The sequence below is a fragment of the Cygnus atratus genome, chromosome 11 (genome assembly GCF_013377495.2).
Source record: "Cygnus atratus isolate AKBS03 ecotype Queensland, Australia chromosome 11, CAtr_DNAZoo_HiC_assembly, whole genome shotgun sequence".
Lineage (NCBI taxonomy): Eukaryota > Metazoa > Chordata > Aves > Anseriformes > Anatidae > Cygnus > Cygnus atratus.
This window is the reverse complement of record NC_066372.1, coordinates 19,281,244-19,293,235: the sequence shown is the minus strand read 5'-3', so window position 1 is coordinate 19,293,235 and position 11,992 is coordinate 19,281,244. Positions and strand designations below refer to the sequence as shown.

The 11,992-nt window shown below is 47.5% G+C and overlaps 1 protein-coding gene across 1 annotated transcript; it reads right to left on the bottom strand.

Annotated features, from left to right (window-relative positions):
- Nucleotides 1-355: 355 nt before the first annotated feature.
- HACD3 (3-hydroxyacyl-CoA dehydratase 3) lies at nt 356-11,586 on the bottom strand. Its single transcript, XM_035554583.2, has 11 exons — nt 11,390-11,586; nt 10,783-10,825; nt 9,858-9,931; nt 7,986-8,150; nt 6,938-6,989; nt 6,455-6,565; nt 5,727-5,854; nt 5,094-5,206; nt 4,503-4,609; nt 3,311-3,442; nt 356-2,399 (listed from the first exon to the last, which is right to left on the bottom strand). The coding sequence occupies exons 1-11, from the start codon at nt 11,474-11,476 to the stop codon at nt 2,323-2,325; spliced, it is 1,089 nt and encodes a 362-aa protein (XP_035410476.1). The 5' UTR covers nt 11,477-11,586; the 3' UTR covers nt 356-2,322.
- Between the last annotated feature and the right edge of the window lie 406 nt (nt 11,587-11,992).

The following is an 11,992-nucleotide window of genomic DNA, read 5'->3' as shown; positions in this document are numbered from 1 at the left end:
CAGAGCTAATTTCAGGGTGTTGTCACTGATCATGTGCCCACCGTGAAAGCTAGCCTGTACTGCAGTAATGAACATTATCACTGGCACTGCAGTGCTGATACTTGTGAAAGTAACTTAATCTTTTGAGACAAATTTTTTTATTTGTGTAATATTAATAAAGAGTAATTCTTCGGGAAAACTTAAGCTGGCTTTGTTCCATTTTCATAGCAACGTTACTGGGTGCATGCTTAGGCATGCACAGGCCTAAAACATCGACCTGGTGATGGTTGGATGTCAGCTCTTTATCATGAGCATTGAGAAATTATACAACTTAATGCATTCCGGAAAAGAGCAAATAATTGAACTTAAAGCAAAATTCGGTTGTAAATCTTTATTAATAGAAACACATTCTTTCTGAAGGACTAAAACTCAGTAGTGTAAGATTCATTACAGCTCGCACTAGGTACCACAATTTCACTGAGAAGTATCATGTATGAGTACATATGGACTTATAACAGAAGTTTAAATGCCCGGTAATTAAAGTATGAAAGTGATCTTTGCTGTTCCAAGTCAGCTAATTCAGTCCTTTGACATACTTCAAACATAGGTACAGTGTGTGCTGTAGTGAAAGTGTATAAATTACGCTCAGCTCTTTTGAGAAAGTTACCTGCACTCTTTGCAACTGAGCCTCAAGTACCTCTAAAGAGAAGTTGCATCATGCCTCGTGTTGACAAAACACAATTGTGAAATGCAGTGTGGAGCTTGTACCAGCTCTTTGTTATAATCTCTTTTTAACATTATTTTCCTTCCTTTACAGTAACAATCACTGGGGCCATGTCCCAAATAGTAAGCTGTTTGTTACCTTTAAGTATAGAAAATAACGTTCTGGAGATTCATGTCATTTTACAGTAGAAAAAGATAATGCAAGTAGTAAGATGGCACTATGCTAATCTCAGCTCCAGTGCCTGATCTGGATTGCTGGCTTTACTTTGCATTTCCCTGGGGGAAGCAGCAGTTGTGAAGCAACCTGTTCATAACCCCAACGTGGTTTTAGAGGATGCTGGCAGTATACTTTCTAAACTTCATTAAAGGGGCCAGAGGGGTCTGGAATCAATTGGAGGAGGCTAGGTGTCAGAAGGGCATGCTGAAATGAAGTCAACTGAAATGAAGGTTTCCAGGTGAGAGACGGCATGACCTGGAATGGGAGGGGAACAGATCTTGTTGTTGTTATTTAAAGCAAGCACAGAGGAAATAGGGTCCCTTCAAGCCCTATGCAGGAGCTCCCTTACTGAGATTTGATCTATGATATCACAACAATAGATGATTTATTTGACCCACCACCTCCATCCCAACAGGGAACAGCCAAAAAGCACATGTTTATTAGCTGTACCCCTAAGTTTTAATTAGAAAAGCAGTCGTTGTTGCCTTTCCAAAGGCTATAAATACAGGGTCTACAGCCCTGGCAGGAATGATCAGAGGTGTTCAGTCTCCCAGGGCAGTTCCAGATTTTCCCTTTGCACGAGTGGGAGGGAGTTGTTCTGGGATTCACATGCTAGGAGAAAGCTGGTACCTGTGTTTCCTTCTTTCCTTATTTTTCAGTGCTTGCATTATCAATCAGGAAAGCATTTCTGACTGGGACAGAGCAGCAGCTTCCTTTTCCTACTGACTGCTGCTACAGGTAAATGGGTGTTGCTATGCTCCACACAATGTCCCTGTTCCGTTCAGGCTAAACTAGAAACAGATTAAATTGGTATGTAGCATTTAAATTGACATCAGCCAGCTACTTCTGGTTTTAATTCTGCAACATCAGTAGGCTGCCTAAGAAAAGGGGGTGCGAGGGCTGAGCAAGTTTACCCCTACCGTTAATATACACCCAGACACTGTTGACAGTGGTCTCAGACTGTGCTCCTCGTGCCATCACAAAGTCCCCCAGGAAGAGCACGGGCCAGCCAGTAGTATATCCCAACATCAGAAGCCTTATCTGCATGCAATATTGAAAGAGCAAATATCCAATTAAAAGATAAACGCTATTTCTATTCAGTGCTGCTCCACTGTTTATAAGCATATTATATGCAGATAATAGGATTTCTTCCTAATACGGCAGTTCATAGGATACAAGTTTAAATGTAACCGTTCAATGGTAAATGTCATGCATACATATGATTGAAAGGGAACAAAATACAGTATATGGGAATGTTACCTGAATTCACTATGAAATTATGGAATAGAGTATGATCATTTAATTTTACAAAATTCTTTAAATTACAGTGGGTAAAACCGTAAGAATTAGAGGCTTATCTTTTCATTGAGATAAGTTAAATAAGAAAGCAGTGCAGTCCTTCTTTACTTCATCTTTCTCTTCTTTGGTCCAAGGTGCTGTTTCCTTTGCTTGTAGAGATAACGGAAGTTTACAAATATCCCTGAAAAAGAATGAAGTGTTTAGGTTGGACACTACTGCATCACTTTAAAGCTAGATGGCTGTACCAAATTAAAAAAATAGTAATAATAAACACACAAGGGTTTAGGAGCATACATAGCATTGAAAGCTAATGCTAGTATTTTCTTGTTGGGTTAGGTGGGAGTTCCTGCACAGGTTGCTTGGTATTGAGGCTGCTCATTCAGAGGGTTGGTTTGTCACTTTTTTTAAAAAGCTGCCAGCACCAGCTGTGCAGAGCTGAGAAAGGATCAAACAAGTGTTTCAGACTGAATCTCTCCTGAAGGTATTCTTTAGGCAACGTTTGCAATAGGGAGAAGTCTAGTGAAAGTTCAGTTCAGAATTCTAGGTGAGATTCATCCTTCCTGACTAAAGAGATGTCTGGCTGTGCAGACATACTGAGTGTGCATACTACAGTGGTATCTTGTGTTTAGAAATGTAACGTAAGAAACCACATGAGGGTGATGCACTGTTCTTCTTTAAATATACTACTACTTAAAAAGCCTTCTATAAACAGTTTTAGTTTGGTACTATGTTTAGATTTCCTCTAAATCATTCTGAAGCTCAAATAACATGTAAAAGGGTCAAACTAAGCAATAGTGAGGTTATAAGTAATATGTAAAAAGTCCTCTTTTAACCTGAGTCAGCTGTAGATAATGCTGCTAACCTGTTACCAAGGTCTCCTCCTTAGGGGCTAACCAGTGCTAATTGTAGGTGCGTTCCCCTCATCTCTGACAACTTATATAAACAAGCAACAGGAAAGTGCTTAGCCTCAAGCAATCTTGTGCTGCGCGATCCCAGAAATACAGAAATTTCTCTTTTCTAAGAGAAATATACTTAATCAGAGGAAATTGGCCTTTTAATTTCAATAGTGAGAAATACAATTAAGTATCTTACCTAAAAACAAGGCTATAAGGTATAACTGAAGCAAGAATGAAAACTGGATTGTGACATTCAGTGGATTTGGCAATCCCAGACTAAATTTCCCTGTTTCACTGAAGATTGGAATGGACTGAATGAGACAGACAGCTGAAAACAGAAAAATGTAGTTATCAAACAAGTAGGATATACAGTTGCCTAGCCCCCACCAACTTTCTGAAGATGTTCCCTTATTTACTAGCTCTCATTACTTTGTGTGTTACTTTTGAACCAATTTTAAAGCTAACTTTAAACATGCAGTATGATGGTAAGCAGGTAGCTCAGGCAGTAGGCTATAAAAGTCTCAGCATGATAAACTTGCTTGGTGAGACACTTTTTGTACGCAACTACTTGGCTGGCCAGGCCTGCACCAGCAGTATTTACCGTGCAGAAATGCCCACAGCCATGAAACAGGCATAGGCTTTCCTGTACCTGGAGTTGGGCAACGCACTGCCTACTCCTGGCTCACAGAAACAGGCTCTGACAGGTACAATTACAACATCTCTTACATCTAGAAGCTGAGCAGTGATATGCATGTTAAAAAAAATCCAGACCCATTAAGACAGCAGAGTTCGCTGTGAAGCCCTCTCCCCTCTAGAGGAGGGGCAGCAAGAAGACTGGGGGCCCACCTCTCCATGGAGCAGTTGCTCTCAGAGCAGCAAGGGAGCAGAGCCCCATCGGGCAGGCACCGTGCCTGCCTCAGAACAGGCTGTGCTGCTTTCAGAGGAACAATCAGCCCCTGCCTGTCCTGTGCAATGATCTACAAGGTAACATCAAAATCCGTAAGCTGGTGTGAACCCAAGCTAGACTGACCAAGTCAGGTCTAGCAGACAAAAGCAAATACAGTGCCTCGGATCAGCAGAGGGAAGCGAGCGTTGTCTTCCTGTAACGCTTGCATGGTCTGCAGCGCACGCTTGGTCACTTTGTTCCGCTAACCTTTTGTTGCCTTTACTTTCCTCTCCAGTGCCCAAAACGATGACTTCTGTTCACATTAAATTGAGAAAATGTTTGGTTCAGTAAGAAAGATAAAAACGCTTGCATTTGGTTCAGCTCAAAGCAAATGGCTATTTATCTGTTACTCTATTCTATTACTTTTTAGTCCAGCAGCCAAACCAAAAATGGAGTTATTTGCCCAACCTTAATTTTGTTTATTACAATTTTTTTTAAATACCTTCAGCCAAGCCTCCTAAAGGGTAGAGAGGGATCCAGGTGGTGTAACGGAGCCAGGTAAGTGGTTTCCATTCAATACCAATGCATGAAAGCATGTAATATGGATACCTAAAGCCAATTCAGTGTGAGAAGAAACAGATACCATTTAAAATGCAAGCTGCTAACAGAATTAGTATAGAATAGTCAACATAATTCCCAAGCAGCACGAGAATATTTTAAAACTGCACACCATTATTTGGTAGTTTACAGAACTAATGCTGCTATTCTAATCATATGGATGAATTTCACTGCCTCACTTGCCTAATACACCTTTCAAAATACTTTCCTTTTTAAAGAGAAACAGAGCACAGTGCACCTCACTTAATCATTCAAGTAAGTGAATGATTAAGTAAGTAATTATTCAGTCTAAGAATACTTCAACTAGAGGGCTGAATTTCCCAAAGGAAAGCACCAGGTTATCCTTGGTTCAGGGTAGTATTATCTTTTAGGCTCCCAGCTTTTGGCAGATGGAGCAACCTAGGGAAGGCTACAGAATTCTTGGGAAGAACCACATAGTTCTGCACACGCCTGCTAAAGGAAAAATCCCACAAACCTGAACAGCTCAATGATACTCCAGAAATAAAACACGAAGAACACCACGGCTTTGCTCTGCATTTCCTCTAAGCTTCCCAGGACAACAAACAAAATAAAGTTTCTTCCAAATACCTGTTTAAGAAAAACAAATTAAGGAATACTCACACCCTCCATCAAAAGAGGGAGCAAGGCCTTGCTGTCAGCAGTGTGCAGAATATGTTCTCTTCCAGCGTGAAACAGGTCTGTGCTCAGCACATTAACCATGCAGCTGAGCTGTCACTTGCTTTTTTGAGCACACCTTTTTACTGTCTATCTAGGTCCATAGTACCTATTCTTAAGTAATCTAGCTTCATTTTTATTCACAACAACTACAATCAGGATATAAAGGGCACTGGAACCAAATCAGAATCATGTACTTTTTGTCAACTACTTCTTGCTTTTGTTGTCCCAAAGTACCGTACGCAGGTGTTGGAAGAAGAGCGCCTGCCATAACTAAGGCTGGGAACCTTGGATTTCTGTCTCTAGGGTAACATTCTCTAGTTCAGTGCCAGTGAGGTTGTACCACTTATCTTAGGAGAGTGAAGACACTGAAGTAAAATACAGCTTTACTTTAAACATGGGAGGAACAAGGAGAAGAATCTCAAAATATTACCTGTATTATAGCAGGTATCAGTGGTGATCTGACTAGCCCTATTAGTGAGTTCACGACTTCCATTAATGCCAGGGTCTGACAGAAATACATCATGTCAGAAATAGTGTGAAATGTATCATAGAAGGAATCTGTAAGACAGAAAACCATTTTAAAGACAAACGAACGTTAACGTTCAGAAAGCTGGGGCAGCAGCATAGCTTTTGATAACAGGATTCTATTTATATTTGAAGCAGCATTATGCGTAATTACACTTCATAGGCCTTACCTTGAAGTCCCAGCAGTTAGGCCAGAAGCACTGCTCAAGTGCTCTGTTTCACACACAGAGGGATCAAGAGCTGTTACAGTAACTACTCAAAAAGTGATAGCGCTGTACTGCGACAGAATGAAGAATTCTCGCTTCAAAGTATTTTGCCCAGGTCATTTTCAAAAATACTTATGTCGCAGTTAAGCGAGACATTCTCTTTCAACTGATTTCTTTAGCTGTAATCTTGGCAGAGTACAAGCATCATTCATCAGAATACACAACTGTCATTTCAAGACAGCGTCTTCCTCTCCCTGACACTGTGATGGCTTTTGAGAGGCTTCTGTTGTGCACTTCAATGGTGCATTTACTGTTTTGTTTCCTAAATGTGTCTTCCTTTAGACTTAACTATTTAGGAAGTATTAAAGACAACAACAGAAACAGAACAATCCCCTGCAATGTGAATAAAGTAGTGCTTATTACTTGCCTTTTCCTAAGATGAACAGTCGTACTGTCATGTTCACAAAAATCCAAGAGAATCCCAAAAACTGCACGAGATTATACATGATTAAGTATCCTTTCTTCAGGTGTTTGAAAGCTAAAATCAATAAACACATCAGATGAGCAGAGTACAATGGTAACACTCCTGCAAAGATTACAGCTGCAAACCAGGCTTTCAGTGAGAACCCAGAATACAAGAAAAAGGGGAATTATTGATTGTGATAAAAGGGTAGCTGTGTGCATTGTGGGTTCTGCCTGCTTTTACCGTCAACCGCTAGAGATGAAGTCTCGCTAGTCAGATTTTTAAATTTTACTGCATTTTTACTGAATTTCTAAATAGTGTAATACAAAGATCCCCCTCCAAGATGCACCAAGCCAGTCAAAATTGCTCCGTGAGAGTTGAGGTTCACACGTCTGAGCAACAGAAGCTTTCTAAACCCCACCTTACTAGACAGGTACGGTTACTTACGGTCTTTTGGGACTCTGGATTCTATTTTCATTTTGCTAATCTTTTCTTCTTCCTTAAGATGAAGGATAAGGTTTTAGCAAGTGTTACTGTAATTAGCAACTGATTTGATAACTATCCTACTGCAAAGCTAGCAGCGGGTTTAAACCTCAGCTAAGCAGCCCGTTGCTAGAAGGTTCAAATGTTCCCCTGCGTAAAACAGAGCACATTTCTCACCCAGCAAGAAGGCAGAGGGTGTTAACTGGTTACCCTACCTTCACTGGGTATTATGGTAGGTGCTTCTGCTGAAAAAGCCAGCTGTTTTCTGTGTTAATTCTCAATTACTGCTGCTTCTCAGAACTGTTCCTTGAAACATTTCAAGACCCACCAGAGACCTGATGGGAACTGAGAGCATCGAGCCCTGGCTCTCTGCGTGCCCTTCACTGCTGCTTTCTGGCTTTTGGCATTGCAGCGGCCCTTTCTCCTCAGTGGCTGTGGAGGGGAACAGGGCAGCGTTTGTTTTAAAAGTTAGCAGAAATGTGGTCTGCTCAAGTGTTTTCCAAGATGGGCTTTCACTTCCCTGCTGTATTAAGCTGCTCGAGCTCACCATATGGTGGGAACGCACAGTCAGGGCCAGCCCAGCAGCTCAGGAAACAGTACTATGGCAATACACGCAGAAACTGAAAGCTTTTCAGACAAGCAACGCCCAGGACTGGTGTCTCTGGGCTTCTTGTGTCCCACTGACACGAATGGATCAGGACGCAGGACTGCTAGGGCACAGGGCAGGAGGTAAAAGTCTCCAGCTGCAGGCTCAGCCAGCGCTGACCTAGTGTGCAGCCAACAGTTCAGATTAGAACTGCTGCTCCTTTTAGCCAGAAGTGCGCCGTTTTCTGAATTCCTGCTAAAATCTGAGCTGCTTAACTAATTCTACCTGACATCTGTTTGAAAAAGCATCAGCAGCGAGCACGCCAGGCAACTCCAGCTAAAGGAAGAACACAAGTTCCCGTGCAGGGGAACAGCTATCCTTGCTCTGAAGCTGGCTGCACAAGCCCCACGTGCCCGCAGCACTGACCTTCTCCCTCAGTTCCATTTCAGCATCCGATTCATCTAACCAGCGGTCGAAGTCGGGAGCTAGGAAGAGCGGGCGCTTCTCCTGCTTGGTGAGTCTCTCCCACCAGTTACTCTCCTTCTTCTGCACGGTGATGTTCAGCTGCCTTTGAGTCACCCTGCACACGGGCTGAGGGCAGACACAAGAGCAGACATCAACAAAAGCCCTAAGAAACAAGCTCCGGGACTGAACCGATACGGTAAGGGACTTGTGATTCGATCGTAACCGGCTGGAAAGCCTGCACAGCACCACTGCTCAGCACCGCTGCATCCCACCACACAGAGCAGGCACACACTGGCACTAGCCACCCGTACTGCCACCGTCAGATCCCTCTGCACCTCCAGCCCACGCCAGGGTGCTCTGCAGCAAACTGCTTCTTAAACGCAGCTGAAACCGATGCAGGAGAGCCATGACGTGCATTCGTAACTGAGCATGTTCTTCAGCACTCCTGTCAAGGCTATCTGGATGCTCCCAGGACATCTGAAGGCTGCAGCTGTAACTCACAGCTGCTAACGCCTGCTCCGTGCCTGGCAGAGGCTCCATCTCTCACTGGCGGCCAGCTCAGCGCCAGCGAGCGGCACTCAAGGTGCGCACCAAAGCCAGAAGAGAAAACCCTGGAGAAAACCCTATTCCCTGGTCCCCACCATCTGTAGTCACACAAATTTCAGAGTCGATCCTCCTCCAGGCACCCAGCCCCTTCCAAGGTAACTCCAAGTGACTACTAGACTTTTGGAAGGATGCTGCACTGTCCGGGCCTGGCTCACAGCACCACAGGGACAAGGACGGGTGGCGGTGGTGCCTCTCCCCACGCCATGCACCTGCTGCTTTACAGAACAGGTGACAAACAGGCAGCCAGATCCTGGAAGCAAGGATTAATTGTAGCTCCTACCAGGTATCCAATGGCAGACACGAGAAACCCGCCTGCTGACAGCAGAGCCGAGACCCAGGGCTTTTGGTGCTCCACCACACACCTCTTCGTGCCAGGCCTTCTTTCAGCGAGTGCCCGCTGATGCCTGGCACGTCTTTTCCCAGGAAGGTTCCAGTTCACCACTCGTTTCAGGAGTTCAGACCCCAGAAATTCACCCTCCAGCCCTCGGCTGGGTTGCACAGAGGGAACAATCTCTTCCCTGCCGAAGCAGCGAAGCCGAATCACAGCTCCTGGCACGACTGCTGGCAGCCAGGAATAAGCAGCACAAATCCTCCGCTGGGAGCAGAGCCCAGGGTTTCCCTGTGCCCCTGATAGCTTTGAGAGGTGAAGGCAGACTTCACAGCCACCTGCAAGGGCTTGCCCTCCCAGCCAAGCTCTATCAGACTACAACAGCAATTATAACAACGTTTTGCAATAGGACCTGCAATATCTGTACTGGCAACCTAAGGAATTTGCACAAGCCAAAAGCAACAGTTCCCATGACTTCCTTTTGTCTGGAAAAGCAGCCAGGAAACATCACACTGACACTGTACCACAGCGTTCCCCTCCTCTCCAAGGCAAGGTTGCATCAGGAAAATTATAGCCAGATTCTCCCATCATTTTGCTGCTTTAAATCCCTACTAAAAAACGTAACTACCGTGTAACAGTTATGATAACCGTAAGGCCCTGTTTCTATTAAAATTTACCCATGCGAGCGCTAGCTCCAGCGAGATTTGCATTAAGGCAGAACAGTGGCTGAGCACAGGGACCAAGGACTGCCACAGACAGCATTTAGGTTGTCAGCAGTTCCAGTCTCCAAGAAAATCTAACAGCATATTGTGGACTTCATGCACAGCCATCTTCCTTCCATATTTCTCAATATATTACCTTCCATTTACAACAGTTACAAAAGAAAAAAAAATACCTACTTTAGGCTCGACTGGTTCTAGGAACTCGATCTGAAATTCGTAGATGTTGTCCCCTTTGGCACCATGACCCTGTGCTAAAAAACAAGAATTAACCCATCAGCACGAAGGGCCTAGCGAGATCCACGCGCCTTGTCTGCAGAGGGTACTTTACACGCAGAAACATTCAACTTTTATTTTTAACAGTGCCTTCCCCTGCCTTGCTGGGAGGGAGGATGAAGCCCCAAAGCGAGGAGCCGCTCAGAGGCACAGCGGCTGGGCTCAGCACCTCTGCACGGTGCTGGGAAAGCACCTGCAGTGCAAAGCCCGCAGAAGAGGAGCCCAAAAGGCTGCTCGTGCCCAGTGTGAGCCCAGCTGAAAAGCTGCCGTGCTGCGTGACCAGGGCGAGCGGTGACCGGTGGGAGCGAAACTTGCACACCAAGTTTCCTTTCCACCCCTGCGTGCTGTAAACTGATCCTCAAGTGAACGGATACGCGGCCATACCCTATCGAATGGCCTGGCGGTGGCTCACCAGGCAGCGTTTACCGGATTTTGGAGAAAACGACCAAATAAACGACCAAACCCCAATAAATGCAGCCACAGCACATCCCCAGCGCACTGCAACCGCCCGGCTGAAACAAAACGGCCTTTGGGGAAGGGATCTGCTTTACCTTCCAAATCGCGCGCTAGTTCCTGGTGCAGACCTTTGATAACGCTCACAAATGACGTCTTTATGAAAGGAAAAGGGCTGTGCTGCTGGGGTTGGGGTGAGGCAGAGAGCAGAGATGCGGGGAAGTGTCCCTGACATTTAAATGCAGGGTGGGATGTTTTCCCTAATAGATATGATATGGCTGAGGGTGGAACGCCGGGGCCTGTGCGTGGGCGCGCTTCGAGGCCTATGGTCTGTGCCCGGCATGCAGGGAATTGCGGGCGAGGGCCGGCCACCTACCTCTGAAGTGGAGCACGTTGTCGGTGATGGTGATGTCCGGGTTCTGGGGAGAGAGGAGAGCTTTGGAGGAGGGCCTGGGCGGGCAGCGTGCCCTGTTACCGTTCCCCCTTCCCAGCCCTCTGCACCCAGCCGGTACCGAGAGGAGAGCACGGTGCCTCGGGGGGACACCGGGACCTGCTCCTGCTGCTCCTGCCCTGTTCACCCTCACCCTGATCCCACCCTCACCCCGATCCCAACCTCACAGTGATCCCACCACCACCACCCTCACCCCGATCCCGTCGTCACCCCGATCCCACCACCAGTGATCCCACCACCACCCTCACCCTCATCCCACCTCAATCCCACCACCCTCACCCCAATCCCACCACCACTGATCCCAACCCTCACCCCCATCCCACCCCAACCCCACCCTTCCCTCGATCCCACCACCACCACCACCTCAATCCCGCCCTCGCACCGCTCCCCCCCTCATCCCACCACCCCCAATCCCCCCCTCACCCCAACCCCAACCCCAATCCCAATCCCAATCCCAATCCCCCCGCCCTCCCCCGAGCAGCGGCCGCCCCCGGTGCCGATGGCGGTGCGGGTGGCGGTGCGGTGCGGGTACCCGCACGTCGCTGAGCTCCACCCGCAGGTACAGCTCGCCGTGCCGCTGCGCCCAGTGCACGTGTGGCCGCAGCCTGGGCTCCGCCATGGCGCCCCCCGCCCGCCCGCCGCGGGTCCGGCACCAGGCGGCGGCGGCGGCTCTCGGTGCGCCTGCGCCGTGCGCGCACGGGGCGGGAGGGCGGCAGTGCGCCTGCGCGCTGCGGGGCTGAGGGAGGCAGGGCGGGAGGAGGGGCTGCGGTGGTGGGGTGTGCTGTGGGGTGGCTCCGCGCCGCTTTATGGCTGGTTCACCCTCCTGAGGTGGTCTTGGGGATGGGGAGCCGCTCCCAGCCGCGTTCTGAAGGGGGCCGGGGCTCGGCTGGCTCTCCCGGAGCTGTAAGCCCTGAGCTGCCCGTAGTTGGGCTGGGAGAAGGGCCGGCTGTGGGAGTTGGGGTGTAATCCCTGTGGGGCGGGGGGGTCCCGCTGCCCCGTGCCCCGTTTGGGGGCGCTGATCCCCCAGGGCCCGCCGAGAAAACCCCAAAACTGGCGGCACCGCGGCACTGCCTGCCCGGGGAGGCACCCGCAGCGAGAGGGCCTCGGTGGCGGTCAGAGGGACACACACCTACAG

Excerpts from the sequence above, each read along its gene's own strand:
- HACD3 (XM_035554583.2), bottom strand. The coding sequence starts at position 11,476 with ATGGCGGAGCCCAGGCTGCGGCCACACGTGCACTGGGCGCAGCGGCAC. Across the intron at positions 6,990-7,985 it reads AAATGGAACTGAGGGAGAAG|GAAGAAGAAAAGATTAGCAA; the intron begins GTCAGTGCTGCG and ends CTTCATCTTAAG. Across the intron at positions 2,400-3,310 it reads CCTTATAGCCTTGTTTTTAG|GGATATTTGTAAACTTCCGT; the intron begins GTAAGATACTTA and ends ATTCTTTTTCAG.